General features: G+C 37.2%; 2 protein-coding genes across 2 annotated transcripts; one reads left to right on the forward strand and one right to left on the reverse strand.

The window, feature by feature from the left end:
- The first annotated feature begins 1,396 nt into the window (after positions 1–1,396).
- LOC131155153 (ammonium transporter 1 member 2-like) lies at positions 1,397–3,341 on the forward strand. The gene has a single exon (XM_058108091.1). It carries the CDS (start codon positions 1,646–1,648, stop codon positions 3,149–3,151), a length of 1,506 nt encoding a protein of 501 aa, XP_057964074.1. The 5' UTR covers positions 1,397–1,645; the 3' UTR covers positions 3,152–3,341.
- Positions 3,342–4,304: 963 nt separating this feature from the next.
- Positions 4,305–15,698, reverse strand: LOC131155154 (alcohol dehydrogenase class-3). Its single transcript, XM_058108092.1, has 9 exons — positions 15,510–15,698; positions 15,217–15,353; positions 14,349–14,395; positions 13,947–14,272; positions 5,902–5,984; positions 5,554–5,629; positions 5,063–5,220; positions 4,788–4,949; positions 4,305–4,698 (listed from the first exon to the last, which is right to left on the reverse strand). Exons 1-9 carry the CDS (start codon positions 15,541–15,543, stop codon positions 4,582–4,584), a joined length of 1,140 nt encoding a protein of 379 aa, XP_057964075.1. The 5' UTR covers positions 15,544–15,698; the 3' UTR covers positions 4,305–4,581.
- Between the last annotated feature and the right edge of the window lie 4,827 nt (positions 15,699–20,525).

Raw genomic sequence — 20,525 nt, forward strand, 5'->3', positions numbered from 1 at the left:
ACATTTTAAATACAATGACAAAACAAGTCTTGAGTCCTACTAGGTGGGGTTTATTAAGTGAAATTTTTTCTGTCAATTTACATGATCATAAGAAATTTCCTCCAACAAATTTAATGTTGTTAGATCCTTACTAACTCATTCCAAGTTATTTTAGATCTACCCTACCCCATTCTACGATTGATTCTCGTAATAATAATAATAAAATAAAGTAAAATTATGTCGAATTTTTTTTTGTGAAAATTATCGAATCACATTTTGTTTGGCGGTTTTCTAGATGTTAAATACCATTGGATGGGTTACTTTTTAATGGCATTGGAAGCACATCACATTATGGCAGGGGAACGTTTATGTCTCGGATTGGAACAAATTACTATCATTCGTCCCCGTCTATGGATCAGTCCACATTTTTCACAAATTTTACGAACAGAGGCACCTATTTTCATATTTGTCATTCCTTACCTCTATTTGACTGTTGCACAGACCCAAACCATATGAACTACCACTCATTTATATTATCTTCTATAGGAATTATGCCTAACTTATGATTATCAATATGTACATTCTTTAATTTATATTTTAATGTTACATATCACTCATCCACTTTAACATTTTTTTATTGTCCTAAAGACAACCCAAGAGGAAAGGTGAATTGGATTACTTGAAAAATTATCTTTAATTGCAAGAAATAAATGTACACAAACAATAAATGCAAATATCTAAAAGTAAATGAGATAAGGAGAAGAAAATGCAAAACTCTTTATAGTGGTTCGGCTTCCTCAAGCTTACGACCACACTCTCAAGCATCATCCAAAGGTTCCACTAAAACCCTTTACAATCCCCTTACTTAAACCAATAGCAAGGATACCAAGTACAAAGGACTTGTTGATGTCACACCAGAAGGTCCGAAGACTTTTTAGTGGCCGGAGTTTCTATGTAATTGAAAAAAAAAAATACAACATATTTGAATGAGTAAGAAGAGAATTCCTAAGTAGGAAAGATTTACAAATGTGAGCATAAAAACAAAACTCTCAAGAAATGAATGAGCTTGTGGGCCTGTGGCATTAAAGTTCAATTGAAATTTCAAAAGCAAGCAAATTAGGGCATAAAAGAGTTTTTGAGAGGATAGCTTTTGAGACTTTCAAATAGCAGTATATAATTCTTGACAAACATTCATTTGCCCTTTAGGGGCATATATATATATATATCAAGAGGGATTAATTATTCAAATATAATTTTTTTTTTAATGAAAATCATTCAATCATACCGACCCCTCATTAATACTATTATCGAAATGGTGAATGAAGCAAAATTTTAGCACAATACTTTTGCACCAAAAAAATAAAAGAAAAAGAAAAAAACCACTGGAAACAGCTATACTTAGATAGTCAAAGCCCAACTAAATTCCTAGTACTTTGAATTTGAATATTCCCAGGAGCCAATGATCCTCGTCCACTATTTACCTTTTCTTCTCTTGAATATTCAGTTTCAACTGTAAACCCAATAGGGTCTTCGATTCCACCCTGGAATCTCCAAGGATCTCGCTCCAAAAGAAGAGCTCTTCCACCCTGAATCTCTTGGAATCTCCCCCTATAAGAACACCCCTCATCATCCCTCCTAGGTTCCCACAACACAATCCCACCCTCCCATGGCCTCTCTCACTTGCTCCGCCGCCGACCTCCTCCCCCTCCTCGGCGGCGCCTCCGCCAATGCCACCGCCGCGGCCGACTACATCTGCAGCCGCTTCGATGCGGTGTCCGACAAGTTCGTCGACACCGGCTACGCCGTCGACACCACCTACCTCCTCTTCTCCGCCTACCTCGTCTTCGCCATGCAGCTCGGCTTCGCCATGCTCTGCGCCGGCTCCGTCCGAGCCAAGAACACCATGAACATCATGCTCACCAACGTCCTCGACGCCGCCACCGGCGGCCTCTTCTACTATCTCTTCGGCTTCGCATTCGCCTTCGGCAGCCCCTCCAACGCCTTCATCGGCCGCCACTTCTTCGGCCTCGATGGCTTCCCCTCCCCCTCCTTCGATTACGGTTATTTCCTCTTCCAATGGGCTTTCGCCATCGCCGCCGCCGGAATCACTAGTGGCTCGATCGCGGAGAGAACCCAGTTCGTCTCCTACCTCATCTACTCGTCCTTCTTGACGGGCTTCGTCTACCCGATCACCTCCCACTGGTTCTGGTCGGGAGACGGGTGGGGCAGCCCGACCCGGACCGATAGCCTCTTGTTCGAATCCGGGGTTATTGACTTTGCCGGGTCTGGTGTGGTCCACCTGGTCGGAGGAGTTGCCGGCCTGTGGGGAGCCCTCATTGAAGGGCCTCGAATAGGCCGATTCGACAGCTCCGGCCGGTCCGTGGCCATGCGCGGCCACAGTGGAACCCTGGTGGTTCTGGGCACTTTCCTTCTCTGGTTCGGGTGGTACGGGTTCAACCCGGGTTCTTTTGTCAGCATCCTGAAGGCTTACGGAGCAAGCGGGTCCTACTACGGGCAGTGGAGCGCCATCGGGAGGACGGCGGTGACCACCACTCTCGCCGGGTGCACGGCGGCGCTCACCACGTTGTTCGGGAAGCGCCTGCTGGTGGGCCACTGGAACTTGACGGACGTGTGCAACGGCCTACTCGGCGGCTTCGCGGCCATCACGGCCGGATGCGCGGTGGTGGACCCGTGGGCTGCGGTGATATGCGGGTTTGTGGCCGCGGCGGTGCTCATAGGGTGCAACAGGCTGGCGGAGAAGTTGGGGTATGACGACCCGTTGGAGGCGGCGCAGCTGCACGGGGGATGCGGGGCGTGGGGGATCATCTTCACGGCGCTGTTTGCGAAGAAAGAGTACGTGAACGAGGTGTATCCGGGGGTGGGGGGGAGGCCGTACGGGATGGTGATGGGCGGGGGGTGGCGGCTCCTGGCGGCGCACGTGACGCAAATAGTGGCGATTGTGGCGTGGGTGAGCGTGACGATGGGGACGTTGTTCTGGGTGCTGCACAAGCTGAGGCTGTTGAGGATATCGGCGGAGGATGAGATGGCGGGAATGGATTTGACGAGCCATGGAGGATTGGCTTATGCGTATGAGGATGAAACGGATGATGGGATGAAGAAGAAAGGGTTTGTGTTGACACAGCTGGAGCCCAACAGGGACGTTGCTGTTTGATCCTACATTTGACATTCGTTCCCTTCCTTCGATGATTGATATTGGGAGCTAGCTAGCTAGGTTGTACACTGTTTGGATTTGGAAATTAAGTTGGAAGCTAGCCAGTGTTAAGTTAGCGAAATTAATCAACTCCATCTGTAAAGCATTTTCTGTTTGCAAATAATTTGGATGGGCAAAATAATTTCCCTTAGGCTCGCGAAGGTGAAGCCTTATGGCTCAGGGACACCCTTATATTATTATTATTATTATTTATTTTGTGTGTGTGTGTGTGTAGCTAGTTATTTACTGTTGGGATCCTTTTGGGTTTTTCCAAAGAATTTGGAACTTCGTCTCCTGCGCGGAGAATATCTTTAGTAAGTACTCCTGCCTCAAGACGCGGGAAGCATATTAGCCAACATTTAATGGCAATTGTGGGCAGATTGAAGTCGCTAGAGGCCTCTTTCTAATTTCAAAAATATTATACAAAATATAATCTAAAATTATATGAACTTTTAAGACCAATGTCCATGTTTCTAGAGCAAATAACTCTTGTTAAGAATTTGAAAAATATTTTTTTAAAAATTAAAAATCTAAAATTTATAAAATATAAAAATAAAAATAGCAAAATAAATAAAAAATAAAACTTTTTGATCATATTACAATAAATTTTTATTTTTAATAATATTTATATATCAAAGATAGTAAAAATAGATTTTCTTTTTCTTTTTATTTTACCCAAATAATTTTTTTTTTTATCCGAAACAAAAAATTTTCATTATTTAGCTATCAATAAAAATGAAATAATAATAATAATAATACAACAAATTAATGAACATTTTATTTTCTAAACAAGTAGCTTTTGATAAATATATATTTCTAATAAATTCATACAAATCTAAACTGAGTCTAGAAATCTATGCTTCAGAATTGCTTAATGATTGAGTGACTGCCGCACACAATCTTTTTTACTACCAGCCATATTTAAACTCATTTTCAAAATGTTGCGGTTAACATTTTCTCTCCGCATGCCCGCGTGGGAAAGCATTTTCAATTGAAATATAAAGGAAAGTGCTTTTCTCCCCTGTTTTAAAACAAAATTTTGAACAAAAATAATTCCTTCAGCGATCATTTAGAATGAGGAGACGTAGCAATAATAGAACAAACTGTCAAAATAAAAGCAAACTTACTATCATTGACCATTTAGCATTATCATTCCGCTTACTCGGGTGGTGAGCAAGAACAACACACAGTATTCAAACCACATCAACTTTCTAAATAGCAACACCATGCATAGACAACCCTCCAAAAAACAACCGTCATGTTTGTTATATGCAGTAGAGCATGGTGACTTTTCTTTTTTCCCCTCGCAATCCCAGAGACTCAAGCTAACGGCATGGAAATAGCTCACCTTCTCCTTGACAAATTACTTAGGAACTATATAAAAGATGGTCTCATGCATTGGTGGCAAGCACACAACGGAGACAACCCCCTTCATGCATCAAATCAAACGCCTTGTTGATATCCTCCAGCGTCAGATTGTGGGTTATGTACTCATCAATCTTGATTTCCTGAAACAAGAGCACAGGGCAATGTGACAATGTCAGAACATGCTGCTGTATCGCGAAACAATGCATACAAAATGTTACTTATAATTTACCTTCTTCATGTACTTGTCAACAAGCCAAGGTACTTGTGAACGGCTCTTGAAACCCCCGAAGGCTGTTCCTTTCCAAACACGACCAGTCACCAGCTGAAAAGGGCGAGTGGATATCTCCTGGCCTGATGCAGCAACACCCACAATAACAGATGTTCCCCAGCCCTGCATTTGTTTGGGAACGCAGGGGCAGCAAATCAAGACGGTTTTTTTTATTTTTCATCTTGCTATATACGAACCAATTGTGTGAGAGATGCCAGGCCAGGGAGGCAGCTTACCTTGTGGCAGCACTCCAGAGCAGCCCTCATTACAGAAACGTTTCCAATGCACTCAAAACTGTAGTCAACACCACCATCCGTGAGATCCACAATAACTTGCTGTATTGGTTTCTCATGGTCCTTTGGATTCACAAATTCAGTGACTCCAAAATTCTTTGCTGCAAATTACAGTTCAAAATAATAACAATAACAACAATAATAATATGACAACAATGACACAAGTGGTTTCTGCTTGAGCACTGCACCCATCATGAACTTAGTTAAGCCATTAATAGGGGCAGATACATGGATCACTCTTCTGGTAACAAGAATGGCTCTATTAATTAACATCGATGTAGGGGGAAAAATAACTCCGCAGCATGGCAACCTTTAGCTGGATAATAGATGTCGACAGTCATTCGTAATATAAATAATACATAAAATCCTGTTTGGAACTGATCATGGAAGTGCAGCTTCAGAAAAGGAAGATAATTAGAAAGCTAAAGATGTACCTGTATCATACTTCTTGCTGTCTATGTCAATGCCAATTATTCGTGAGGCACCAGCAGCTTTCGCACCCTCTGCAACCTATCAAGTGATAAATCAATCAACTCAAAACAGTTCAGCAGTCGCGCGACGGTAGCAAGATACTGGAGTTCAACTTGCTCCACACTCAAGCTCAAGTTTAACAATTATGAGATTGACAAGTTTGAATTAAATTTCTAGGTTAAAACTTGAGATGAAATTGAGTTCAAGAATCCAACTAAACTATGTCAACTCAACTCGATTCAATACAAATCTTTGACCAGAGGGTCCTCATAAAAAAAAAATTAAATTGAAAAAATAAATAAAGCACTTACTGCAAGGCCGACAGTCCCAAGGCCAAAAACAGCAACAATAGACTTTGGTTCTACTTTTGCAGTGTTCCAAACAGCTCCAAGACCTAAAAGAAAAATATATATATATATATATATATATGCATTAGATAATGAAAAAAGTTGATGCATAACAAATGAGTAGGTTATTGCATCAAACAGACCAACACAAACAGCACCATACTGACAGTATCCAGCAAAGCACAGTTGCTATAGCCAAAATATCTCTACTAAAAAGTATAACTGCCCTTAAAATAAAGGTCGTGCATGCACATTATTCATCAGTATTGAAATTTCAGCTATTAAATTCAGAAGGATGGTAAAAGGAATAAACATATAGTTTGACAGAAATGCACAATTACAGTGGAATAAATGCAGATTAAACAAATTGTATGAACCATAACGACTGTAGAACATAAAATCCGTAATTGTTGCCAATTCAATGACATAAAAGATTGAAAACTATAAATCTTATAAACCATAGGCTTTGCTATACTATTGGTTTTTTTTTTATTTTAAATTATATCTTTTTTTCTTTTTTTTTATAAGCAAAGCAAAGAACGGGATTTAAAGTGATATAACATCAACAAATCTGTGGCAGCCTGACTGATGACAAAATGCTGTCCAATTAACCAAAGAAAAAGTTTAACAGTATTTAGAGAACCAACGGCACTGTCAAAAGCCCTATGACTCCTTTCTCTCCAAATTAGCCAGAAAATGGTCAGAGTATCAGCTCAAGAATCATTTTTTCCTTTTTCTGTCAGTTCTGATAACCTTCTTAGCCCACAACCCCAAGACACAGAACCAAATATGCAAAATGAATCCTCAGGAGAGCCTATGTGCTCCCAAATATTTCTCGTCCAACTACATCCAACCAGGTGATGCACCATCTTAGCTCCAATCTACACACAGATCACGTATTCACAAGCATAATCCTCTCTTCTGCAAGTTCTGAAGTGCCAGGACCTTGTTCCATACAACTTCCAAATCAAAGAGAAAGCAACATTTCTGGCAGCTTTTGTCTTCCGTAAGGCCCTCCAGGTAAAACACTCCTTCGTTTTCATTCCCTATGTAAATGAGAAATTCCAACATACACAGCAGTATACCTTGTCAGTTTTGCATTTACAACATGCGAGTAATCCCTGTACTTCCATCTTTCGATTTATTTTCCCTTGCAATCAAAGCTACATCAAGGATTTGTCAACCCTCTATAAAAGCATTTTGGAATAGTCCCACCACCTCACCTACCATGTTCTTCAACGTCTTGGCCAGAACTTCTGATATTAAATTTGCAAATACTGCCCAACCAGCTAATGTGTCAAAATTCCTTTATGCAAGTAGCTTGCTTTAGGGAAAAAAAAAATCCACAGGGAAAAAAATTATGTATGAAACTCCCTGTCTTATGGAAATCAATAAAGCCCTAAGCATGTCCTCCTTTATTGCTGGCCAACTATCCTGCAAAAGGCCATTATGAAGCCCTCTGGCCCTGATGCCTTGTCCCCATTACAATCCGTAAAATCGCCCACCACCTTCTCTTCATTATAGGATCTCTCCAACCAGCTGTCCAAATCATCATCCCTATTTCATTGAAGTCCATGCCTTTGACCAAAGGTCCTTGCTTCACTTGTTCTGTGTAGAGTCTACTGTATAAGTTGCATATGGTAGCCTTTGCTTCATTTTCCTCTTCATACAACCTATCTTCCACCTCTATGTTTCCAATAAAGTAATATGTAATGTACAAGTTTGTTGTTCTAATAAAGAACTTCATATTTTAATCCCCTTTGCTTAGCCATAGGGCTCTTGAATTTTGCCTCCCAACAGATTTCCTCCAACCTGTCGCATTAGACAGATTGTTATTCATTGTAGAATAATTGGGTAAATAGAAGATCTAATAACGAATCACAATGATAGGTCTCTCCCTCTATTTATAATATATGTCAGTACATACCAGTGATCATAATACCTTTACTAACTCTCACTTGGTAACATAACACTAACAAACTAACCATGCTAAATAACTAAGATAACCATCAACACTCCCCTCTCAAGATGGAGCATATATATCATATGCTCCTAGCTTGTTACAAATGAATTTAACACAAGAACCCCACAGGGCTTTAGTAAATAAATCAGCAAGCTGCAAATCAAATTTCACATGAACAGTGGTAATGAGCTTCTGCACATGTTTCTCCCAAACAAAGTGGCAATCAACTTCAATGTGTTTTTGTCCACTCATAGAAGACTGAGTTGGAGGCAGATCGGCAGTGTCTGTGGATGACTATGGTGTTGTTTTGCAAAATCTGTAGTGGAATTTTGTGTTCCTGATCTAGCAAGTGTTGCTCAGGAATTTTCCTATGACTGCTCTGGCTTCTGGCAGCTGCTGGCTGTCTCCCCCCCCCCCCCCCTTTTTTTTTTTTTTTTAAGCTATAGTGTTGCTGGAAATTCTTCAATGATGGAAGACATGCAGCGGATTTGCGGTTTTAGGCTTTGGTTTCAATGGTGGCCGTGAAAACTAGGGTTTAGGTCTCAGGATCATGCTCTGATGCCATGTTGAATAATTGGATAAAATAGAAGACCACAATACCATAATAACCTTACTCACTCACTTGTTAACATAACACTAATGCAATAACAATGCTAAATGACTAAAATAACCATCAACATTCATGAAGGACCTTCTCTGTTTCTCCTGGAAGGAAATCCCTCCAATGCCTCTTTACCATCCAGCTCATTACGAGTCCCCAAAAACCTCCTGATTCCACCTCAACTCTTTGCCTTCCCAATCTCCAATTTTGAACTCACCATAAAGCTAGTATGCCCCTTCTCAACCTAAAGCCACATACTTGTAATGGAAAGATATTGCGCCTCTCATCCTGCCACCAACAAAATGATATGGTTATCCAACTCCAGCTAGGGAAAAGTTTCCGGGCAGCATTAGGATAATGCTCCTCCAATCCAGTAGAAACTGGGAAACTGTCATTTTTAGACAGAGGGATTAATCCTGAAATAGCCCCGCCCCCCCCATGTGGCCACTCACTCAAAGAATTTGATTCATAAAGTTTGGGAGAATCTTAGACCAGTATTTCTTCTCTCCTCACTTCTTCCATGGGTAATAGACAGTGTTGAAGAGGGATTAACCCTGAAATAGCAACACCACCCCCCCCCCCCCGGGGGGGTGGCAAATCACTCAGAATTCATTCATAAAGTCTTGGTATAGCACCTTATACCTGTATTTCTTCTCTTCTTTCACGGGTAAGAGACTGTGTTGACGTATCCATAAGTGGTTCCATCTTTCCTTTTTCAGAGATCAATGCATTCCACAACAATCTATTCTTCGTAGGCCTGTACACTCTTGTGGATAACCAAAACAAACAATTCTTCTTTTCCTTGAACATACAAAATTCAAAAATATTTCAAAAAAAAGAGTTCTGCAAATCAACCGCTTCAGCCATACACATGACACAAACACCTTCAGCCAAGCCATTAGCCTCTGGATAAACACATCTGCAATCTCCAACACACCAAGTGCTTCCTAAAATCAGTGTCAGAAATTGAATTCAGTTTGGCTTCCTACAAGCAATTAAAATCAGTCTTCCTATTCCCCAAACATTTTACCACTGCCCTCTTTTGATGTCATTTATTCCCCTCATATTCCATGATATAATTCTCTTTAAAATATTTCCAGAAAGGGCCTCCTTACTCCCTGCCCCTCCACCCTTTTATTTTTCCCCCATTTCTGTCACAATTTACAGAAATTGCAGTCTATTTAAGTCCTCTGTTGGTGCAGCTGCTACTTGTGTCCTTCAGGGTCTTCCTTCTCCTCATCTTCCTCTCTCATTGTCTTCAAATAGTTTGCAGGCCCTATCCACGCCTAATAATTAACTCACTGCTTTCACTTTCTTCAGAAAACCAACTGAATGCCAACTACTTATGGCAGTTATTCTCCCATTCTAGGAGCACACTCAAAGTCAAGACCCCCTTATACATGGTTGAGGTTCAACATTCTTAACTCCCAACTTATCCTCTCACTTTCAACATCTTGCAATATTAGCTCCCAAGGAATAATGGTGCCTTCTGAGTTCTGATCACTAGCCAGTCAGACCACTGCAATCACTTAATGTCATTATCTTCTCCTTAGACAAAAAAAACCCTCCTCCTCAGTGCCTTCCAGTTGTGAGCTTTCTCATGTGGAATGCTGCTGTCTTTCTTCTCCCCTCACCACTTGGTATTCTACCGTAGCTAGACGATCTGCCATCACCACACCCTTCTTCCCCTCATATGTTCTACCCTCTCACAAAGGAGCCATTTCAACACCAAAGAAATCTATACTCAAAAAATAACCTGGTTAGGCCTTTAAAAGGAATCAGGCCCAATTGAGTTGATGGCCCCTTGTAACTCTTTAACACTTTCCTTCCTTTCAAAAATTAATCTTGTGGGTTCCCTGGACTTTCCTGAACCAACAGCCAAACTATCTTCCCCACTTAAAATTTTTTAAGGGAGCTTTATCACCTCAGCATCTAAGCCCAGCAAGACATCCCCCTTCATTCAACCTCATCATGCCCTTCCCCAATTCTTCAAAGGAATGCACAAAGATGGGCTTCATTTGAGAAAGAGACCCATGACCCCATCGCATTTGAATTTGAAACCAATGCTTTCCAGCTATCTTGCACTCCCTTTTTCTTTTGATATCACTCTAATGTCTGTTTGATTTGAGTCCACACATTTTATCTTCCTCCAGTGTGAGTGTTCCTTCTAAACCACAGATGATGACCCTTTTTTAACCCAAAATTCTCACCATGGCTGAAGCAATAATCAGCTAGGTTTCACCCTCACACAGATTTCCTACCTTTCCTTATAATAGGATTGTTTGGAACCACTTATATAGAAGTGTTTTCCAAAAAAAGTGCTAAATTTAATAAGTGCTAATAATAAGTGCTGAACTAGAAAAGTGCTGAAAGGTATAAGTCGTGTTTCGTTGTGTTTAAAATAAGCGGTATTTGGACACTTACTTTTATTATCGGTTACTCTATGATTATTTTTAAACATATTTTAAATTAAAAATTTTAATATTTTTTAATTAGAAATTTCATTCATAATTATTTAAATTATTTGTAATTAAAATTTAAATATTTATTATTAAAAGAATAATAAAAGATTATTATTTTTAATTAATAATAATCTTGTTATTAATTTTTTTTATAACATATTACTATCATATAAAATTATGATAAAGATAATATTATTAATTAAATTTAAAATTTTAATTTATTTAATGTTAACTTAAATTAATAAATAGTTTTTATTCAATCCAGAAATGAATTATAACTAATATGTATTTTTAAATATATTTTAAATAAAAATATTAATATTTTCATAATTAAAATTTTAAATAATAATTATACTAATTTTGTAATTTAAATTTTCTATTAATTAATGATATAATATTATTTATTAATTAACAATAATCTTGTTATTACTGTACATTTATAACATATGATTATCACATTAATTTATTTTTAAATAGTTTAATAACAAAATTAAAATTTTTAGCTTATTTAAATTTATAGATGGTTCTCTTTATTCATTCTAGAATTTAATTATTTATTAATACTCAATGGGTTATAAAATGCATGAAAAAATAAAATATGATTAATTTTTAATTAGTAATTTAATTAATAATTATGTTAATTGTTATTTTTAATTAATATTTAAATATTTTTATTAAGTGAAAATAGTATAATATTATTTTTTGATTAGCAATAACCTTGTTCTTAATTTATATTTATAACATATGATTATCGTATTAATTTATGTTAAAATAATATTATTAATTCAATAAGTATTTTTTATTTTTATTATTAGTTTAAATTAATAGATAGTTCTTCTCCATTCCAAAAATGAATTATGTTTCATTAATAATTAATATTATAAAATACATAATAATATACTATTTGATTATCTTCTAGTGTATATTTTTAAATTATAAAATAGCTGCTAATCTTTTTTTTTTTACAAAATAGACTCTTCTTACGAACAATATCACTTACAAGTAGTCAAAAAGTTATCTTGGATTGTTTCTCAAAATTTACTTAAATTTTTCTTTAAAATATTCTACTTATGAAGGCACATTAATAAACTACAAGGTAAAATTGCATAAATAAAGAGAACTACATAAAGCAATCGATAGAATCCACCCCTAAGAACCCAAAGTGAAAGCAAAGAGACATTGAGAAAGACAAAAAAAAAATGTCAACCTCACGTACAAACACACACACATACACACCACATGCACATATGAGGAGTCCAAGAGAAACATCCATTCTGGAGAGATGTGGGCATTTAGAGACAACAAATAGAGATAAACAAACAAACAGAGGAAATAGGAGAGGGAGGAGACAACTCTCTCTAAAAGAACCTTCAATTATTAAAAATCCAACAAGACAACCATTAAATAACACCAAAAACAACATGATTAATATACATTAAAAATCTATATCTTCCCACGTCAATCTTGAATCACGTATTGTACTAAATTCAACACAAATTCCCAGGTGGCCCTCCTTTTTCCAAGTAGTCCACAGGTTTTCCTATTAAGTTGAAAAAAATAAAAATAAAATAAGTCTCTTTTTTCGGCATGGGGTCAAAGCATTATTGAACATGAAACATGAAAACGCATGGTTAGGCTTCATCACCATCCACAAAAGCACTCAGTTGAATGGCACCATACCCACAACAACGACAAACCCAGCCTTAAGTCCTACTAGGTTAGGTCAGGTACATGAATCCTTTTCCGCCAATTTACATGATCGTGTGCAATTTCCTAAAACAATTGAAGGGTTACTGAAAACGCCATAACAAAAACATTTTTTTTTTTAACATGTTTAAAGTTAGTCATCCAACAAACCTAAACATAGTTTGTGGTTAAACTGAACATCATGCCTCCTCTTTATCTTCTTGACTACAAATCCACCATTTTAATAGATCAGTCTCAGGGCACGAAGCCATATGAAAAGAACATGTTCTCATAACATTTTCACCAAATCAACCATGATTTTAACCTCTCCATCTCGATGCATTTTAATCTTTCCACACAAGTCACTTTAAAAGGCTATATTTGTTATCTATTAACACGCACAACTTCCTATGTCCAAGATTTTTAGAAGTTTTCAGTTCAAATTTTGAGAAATTATCATAAAATATGTAAACCTAAAGAGGAAATAGACAAAAAAATATCAAGAACAAGTTCATAAACCAAGATAAACAAGTGCTCATAAAATATCGCTTTGGTCAGATAACTTGCCCTCACCATCCCTTCAAGAACAAGTTCTTCATTTCCAGGTGTAGCTACCTTTAACTAAGGAGGAGTTTAATGGGGGCAGCCCCATTACAAACCAGTAACATTGCCATTCCTAAGTATGCTGAGTTTAAACTTTAACGTATACACGAATTAAGGGTCCAAATATGTGAGTGAGTAAATTTGCAATTAGAGAAAAGAAAAGTTCGGTGATGATCTACACTTTCAAACTCCAATTTTAGAAAGTAACAATGTTACGGGGAACAGAAAAACTCGAATATGATACAATCTAAAAAACAGACATGCATTCAAAACCAGCAATTGATGCATGATCTCATGCTTACCACTTAAAGAAAAGGCTTTAAGACTACAAAATTTCACGCCAAACACTATATAGAACTAGGATCCCTAGCAATCTCACACAAGACCATCGACGAGGCATTTAAAATTTTATTAGTTAGCAAAAAAAATTTAAATTGCTGCACATGCAAAGGACACATCCGAAGAACCATTAATAAGAAAAAGAAAATGCAACAATCTAAAATTGAGCTATTTAATAGTGTTGTACTCCTTACCAGTTGGAACACAACCATAACTTCAAACAAGTCACAAAGAAACAAAATGGAGCAGATCTCAGATCAAGGGCCAATCAAACTACTAAAAACCCAATATTTTATCATCTAAGATCAACCACTTGAAAAAATTCAAGCTATTTTATTGATGCAATACTCCTTACCAGTTGGAACCCCACAACCAAGAAGGCATACTTTTTCCAAAGGAGCTTTTGGGTCAATTTTCGCAACACTGACATCATGTACAACTGTGTACTGACTAAATGTCGAAGTTCCCATGAAGTGATATATAGGTTTTCCATTTATAGAGAAACGACTCTTGCGATCACTCAGCATAACTCCAACTCCAGTAGCTGCACGTACTTTGCCACAGAGATTTGTCTTCCCTGATTTGCAGAACTTGCATTCCCTGCATTCTGCCTGGTAACAAGGTATAACGTGGTCCCCTGGTTGAACTTCAGTCACACCTTCACCAATACTCTCTACAATCCTGCCTCACAGAAATTCAACAATAAGTTCACTTTCAAGTCCAGCCAGAATGAAACACATAATACAAGAGTACATACCCAGCAGCCTCATGTCCAAGAATACAAGGGAAGAGACCCTCAGGATCCTGCAATGCAAAACAAACTAAATTCCACAGCACAATATGAAGAAGATGCAACCAGCAAAACAAGCTACAAATTTACAAAGAAAGAAGGAAAAGATTGAACCAGACTACATAAAGGCTTAAAGCATGAGTGTTGGTAGAGGAAGAAAATGCACAAACAAGACTACAGCAAACAAAAATAAGTAATCAAATCCCATCACAAGCTCTTCATCCACTCCTTCAAAGGTGGCCTAATGCCATATGCAATTAGTAACTTAGTATGTGTTTGCAGCAACATTACAGACCCTTCACCCACATTTCCGGGCATGCATCGCTGGCATTCCATAGCACCATAATAGATCCTTCACCCACATCACTGGACATACATCCTCGAGCCTTCACAGCACCATCACAGACCCTTCAACCTCTTCTAATGAAATAAAATCAGCCACATCCCACCGGGAGCACCCTAATATTATTGACCGCATTAGAATGAATTAAGCTAGCATCGTATCAAACGGTATCAAACTTGAGAATGCAAAAAGGAGAAGGGGGGGGGGGGGGGGGGACAAAACATAAAAATAAAATAAAAAGATCTTTACAGAAACATAGATTCGTTTCACTAGGTTCCAATATCTAAACTTAAAAACAAGTACTTTTCACGGAAAACCTGTAATGAAAAAGCATAAAATGGCGACTCATCTCCAGAATATGCCTCAAACAGAAGTTTACCTTCAACCATCCAAATACAGTAGAAATGGTATTATTTATGTTAACATTCAGAATTTTCATCAACAGATAGACATCCATAAAATGCAAACAGGGAGCACGGGTATATGTGTAACCTTCCCACTCCAAGTGTAAGCGTCAGTGTGACACAGAGCTGTGAACAGTATCTTGACTCGTACTTCCCCTGCCTGGGGCGGAGCCACCTGCACATCCTCGATCATCAACGGTTTATTGGGTTCATACGCAACCGCAGCTTTCACATTTCCATCGTACCCAACAAGAATGGATCACACACAAATTAGGGTTATACCGAATACCAAACTTAAGAGCAAAAAGTATGTGTGTGTGTGTGTGTGTGTGTGTGTGTGTGCGCGTGTGTGTGTGTGTGTGAGAGAGAGAGAGAGAGTACCTTTGCAGGTGATGACCTGACCTTGGGTAGCCATGGATGACAGTGGCTGAGCAGATATCGACAGATAGATGGAAGATGAGGAGACCGGTAATCAGTGAGTGCCATCCAATCTATTTAGCGGAGCGAGCTAGCAGTCGTGAGATAATTAGGATGTCTGGGCTGGGCCTGGGGCTGATGGGCCGGAGCCCGGACCATTTTTCTATTATTTTTCGTTTTTAACTCAAATTATTGAATAGTAACATTTAGATCATATTGACAATATTAATGTCATCTATACAGCATTTGATTGGTTCAGACTATTCGGTCAATTAACTAAATTAATCGAATTTTTTTGACTAACAATTTTTCATAATTAAATCGGCTGAATTAATCTTGTTAGGCAACGATTATTCGACCGAACTAAAATTTTCAGTTAATTCGATTAACTAAATTTAACCAAACCAGATTTGAATTAATGATTTTCAAAAGTTATTTCTATTACATTCATGTTATCATTTTTGCAAATGAATAGACATATTACTAAAATTCTTGAAATCAGAAGTTGAATTATAAATCTCTTTCTTCGAAAAGCAATTAGTTTGATCCTCGCAATCTCCATTATTGGCAAGGCCGAGACCACGACGAGGGCGAGGTGACGCAGCGTATGAGAATGTAGGATGCAACTTGTCCAAATTGGCAGATCCAGGTCCAGGATGCTCGAGGAGGCTGGAAAGTGGAGGCTGGAGTAGAGTTGGAAACTTGGAACCCTAATGAAATCCCCTGATTCCCCCATCGGTTAGAGTTATACATATATATAATTTGATTAATTCGGTTAACAGAAATTAAAATCATCTCAAATCGAACCAAAAATCGAAAACTAAATTCTCCCTAAAATAAAAATCGAACTGAACCGAACATTTTTTAATTGATACAAACTAGACGAATTGGATCGATTAATACGTGTAATTCGGTTTTCACCGAACTTTCTCATCCCTAGTCATGTGTATATATAATTTGATGTTTTGGTCTATATATAAAAATTTTCATAAATATAGCATGACGGACGTTAGGCACCTCAAACCAATAATGGAACTAAAAATTTTTTATGATTTCAATGTGTAACTTAACTTTTAACTGTTGTTAATAATTGAAATAACAAATAATAATTTCTATAACCATTGTTAATAAATGAAATAATTTACGAAATAATTAATATTTTGAAAACCCCTCAAAAATAAAATTTTTAGTGTTTTGATACCTCCCCATAAATTTATAGTTTAATTTTAACAACTTATAGCAATGATTTTATAAATATTTCTAATCATCAACAATAATTAGATTTATTAATTTATTTTTGTCCACTAATGTTATCAAATATCATTAAATGTTATTATTATTTTTTATTTTATAAAAAAATGTTTAGGGAATGAGAATCAATTTCAAATAATTACTATCAATCAATTTATAAGAACAAATATACAAATTAAAAGATCTCAATTAATAGAAGATGAACCGAAGAGAGTTGCTATGCACAAAATATGTGTTTAAAAATTATAAAATTAAATAAAAATCATTAAACTTCGACAATATCTTCATTCTATCTTGGACATTTTTCTATTTCAATCTTGTAAAAATTAAAATACACTTGTCCAACACACACATTGACACATACACACATAAAAGACATTGTATATTAATTTAATATGTAAATAAGATCTTCCACATGTGATTTTATGACATTAAAATATTAAAAAAAATCAAAACTAAATTAATATTATTCTATGGACCCAAATTGGCTTGATTATCATTTATGAACACATACATTTCTAGTTCTTTGTTGTACAATTTCAAATAATATATAATTAATTTACTATTATTAAATCCAAATTTAAGTTAACAAAAAATAGTAAATTTAAATAAATATAGGAAAAAATCAAATGGTGGGAGGATAAAAAAATAAAGAGCAAAATTCAAAAAAATATGATAATGATTGACATATAATTCCTAAAAGACAATAATATATATTAACAAATAGTGTAAGAATTGAATGCCTTTTTATCTCTCACAACCTTTTTCCCAAGCATGGGAGGTTAATTAAAAGAAAAGAAAAGGCCGATGAATAGAATGACAGTCTTTAGTAAAGTATAACCAAAACACTTATTGTAAGAACCCAACCCAAGATATGTGAATTGACTAAATAGTAAAAGGGTAAAAGGTAAATTTTGCAGGTTTCGTCGACAAAACTATTGTTCTTGTCGATGAAGGTTCTCGTACTCTTCGTCGCCAAAATTCAAAGTCTCGTTAACGAAGAGATATCAAACGTGTTGTAAAATATTGGAATAGGGTTTGTTGCCGAAGGAGCCGGTTCGTCGATGAAATGTATGGATGATTCGTCGATGAAGGCGTCATCTCATCGACGAGGTTGGTCGGGTCAAAGGGTCTATAAATATCCTTTCCTCTTGCTTAGTTGCTAAGAAACCTCAAATTCTCTCTTTCTCTCTCTAGAACTAGTGGGATCTCTCTCTCTCTCTCTCTCTCTCTCTCTCTCTCTCTCTCTCTCTCTCTTCAATTCTTCGTTGTTCGTCGCTTGATTCATCAATCCGATGTTACTGCGTGAATCAGGGGAGGAAGCTCTACATTTTTAGAGAAATCAGAAAGTCGTTTCAAGGATTTTCGGGTTTTGAACCAAAAACCGAGGTAAGAGTCCGATTTCTGTTTCGTTTTGGAATATATGTAGTAGTGCGAATTGTAGTGAAGTATAGTTCTTGGATGTTTAAACTTTGGTGTCTCATTTCGTAGTTTTGGAGTCGTAGAGTTCGTATTTTGGTATTCAGGAGAAGGTAAGGAGATTATCAGTTTATTTTTTAAATCCGGATCAGTAAACCTGTAGGTTAGGATCGTATATATGTTTTCATTACTTATTTGGAAAAATCTAAAGAGTAAAAATGCAGATTTTTCGGGTTACAGTTTTCCAAAAAATTTGGGGATTTTGGGTATCATCTCTATTTTGTTGGAGAAATCGTATATTGTATTAAAATTGTAGTATTGAGTTAACCGTACCCATATTTATATTAAACTGTATTCTTGAACTGAGAAACGATATGATTTGTTGTATACTCAAATAAGTGTGCAATGAAATGTCGTACGTAAATGTTCCAGGGTTTTGTAAAAACAGTTAGGGGCGGCTAATTACTGTACGCTGAATCAGCTAAGGGCGGCTAATTACCATACGTTGACGCCATATCTCAACTAATTATCGTGGGTGAGAGTGTCCGGCTTTATATTTGAGGGTGTGAAATATCACCTATTCTTTCTGGCTGGTTACCGATGGGTGTGAGATACACCGTACCAGCAACGATATCGTTGTGAGACTTCGGTTATTGCAGGGTATCGGGTGCTTGAGTGTGATGACACTAACCGTATGTTTGGTATCATATGTACTGGAACAGATTTGTGAAAAATACTAGAACTGTATTGAATTGTATTATACTGTATTGTATTGTGTTATGTTTTACGTTGAAATAACACTCGTATGCCACACACTGATATAACCTACTTTCTTCCTTATTGAGAGGTGTCTCACCCCAAATATACAAACGTTTTTCAGGTCCTTCGGGTAGCCGAAACTAGCATCCTAGTGTCCGAAAGCAAGGGTGTCGTTCAGCTACATTTAGTACCTGTGTAGGTACGAGTTTTGTAATTGGGTTGTTAATGTTGGGTTTTGTAGACACCTGGAGTATGTACTGTAATTTTGGGAACGTATATTCTAGTTTTGTATAGACTCTGGTATGGTATGATGTATGTATAGAAAGAACATTTTCTGTTGCGTATTTGATGAGTATGAATATGTATGTGAATGTGTATAGGGTTTACGTGTACCCCACGGGGTCGGACCCTCAATCAGTGTTGTATCAAGTACGTTTAATTGATACAAAGATAGGTTAGGTTACTATATTCACACTTGGGACCCATGCGCGAGTTCGAGGCGTGGCAGCTTGGTATTAAGCTAAATCAGGTCGTTAGGTCTTGTAGACTTGGTTAGACGTAGTTATGTGTACATACTAGAGTATAGGATGTCGAACATGGGTAGAGTAGGTCGAGGGTTGTTTTGTTGCTAGATGGGGACTCGTTAGCGGTGTTCTATGTTTTTCCTAGAATGACGATTTCAGTAAAATCATGGCAAACCACTAATGGATCTGTGTTAGTGTGATAGGACAAACCTAGACCCGTGAGAGTAGTAGTTGACATGATTAGTTTTCAATGATTATGTTAACTATGTACGATATAGGAATTCTAACTGATTCCTATCTTACTTTCAAAATGGAGCCCAAGGATAACAACTTGGATAGCGGTTTCGAGGGGACTGCGAGTGATGAATCTCCTTTTGTGCCTCGGGGTTTGACGAGGCAGGTTATGTGGGAGATTGGATGGAGTTTTAGGAGACGTGAGCACTCTTCTAAGGCTATGGGTTGTACTATAAAGAGGTTCACCCACATTGTAACGACCCGGCCCTTTATACGGTCCTAGGTGTCGCTCACTCATACAAAATACCTGTACTTGTTCATGATACATAGACAACCCGCCCTAAACAGGGACATACTTGTGTAAATCATACATAATTCCGATGTAAATGTCGCGGAAAAACATCAACATCCATTGGGATTTCTATCAATCTTATGCCAGAGTTTACTAATACATCCACAATTACATAAATTCAGGCATAGAATAAATCCTATTATTACAACACTCCAAAAAGGAACTGCATCTAAGTTTAATACAAGACTCATATGCTTACGTAAGCTAAACCAAAAATAACCTCCTCAGTCCCTTTAGCTACTAGGACCGACGTACTGATGGACCTGAAAACAAGGTTGTAAGATAGGGCGAGACACCTCTCAGTAAGGAAGAAAGTGTTACAACAGTGTCTGACTGCATATATAGACATTTTCATACAAACTCATACATTTAAAACATTTGTTTATAATACCGTATCATATACATTTATCTGCACATCAAATATTTAAATCATGCATATGA

This window comes from Malania oleifera, chromosome 5, assembly GCF_029873635.1.
Source record: "Malania oleifera isolate guangnan ecotype guangnan chromosome 5, ASM2987363v1, whole genome shotgun sequence".
Classification (NCBI taxonomy): Eukaryota; Viridiplantae; Streptophyta; class Magnoliopsida; order Santalales; family Ximeniaceae; genus Malania; species Malania oleifera.

Bases quoted from the DNA above. Each gene is read 5' to 3' on its own strand.
- LOC131155153 (XM_058108091.1), top strand. From the start codon at position 1,646: ATGGCCTCTCTCACTTGCTCCGCCGCCGACCTCCTCCCCCTCCTCGGC.
- LOC131155154 (XM_058108092.1), bottom strand. From the start codon at position 15,543: ATGGCTACCCAAGGTCAGGTCATCACCTGCAAAG. The intron at 15,354-15,509 runs GTACTCTCTCTC...GAAATGTGAAAG, and splicing joins TCAGGTCATCACCTGCAAAG to CTGCGGTTGCGTATGAACCC. The intron at 14,396-15,216 runs GTTACACATATA...TTTGCATTGCAG, and splicing joins CTTACACTTGGAGTGGGAAG to GATCCTGAGGGTCTCTTCCC.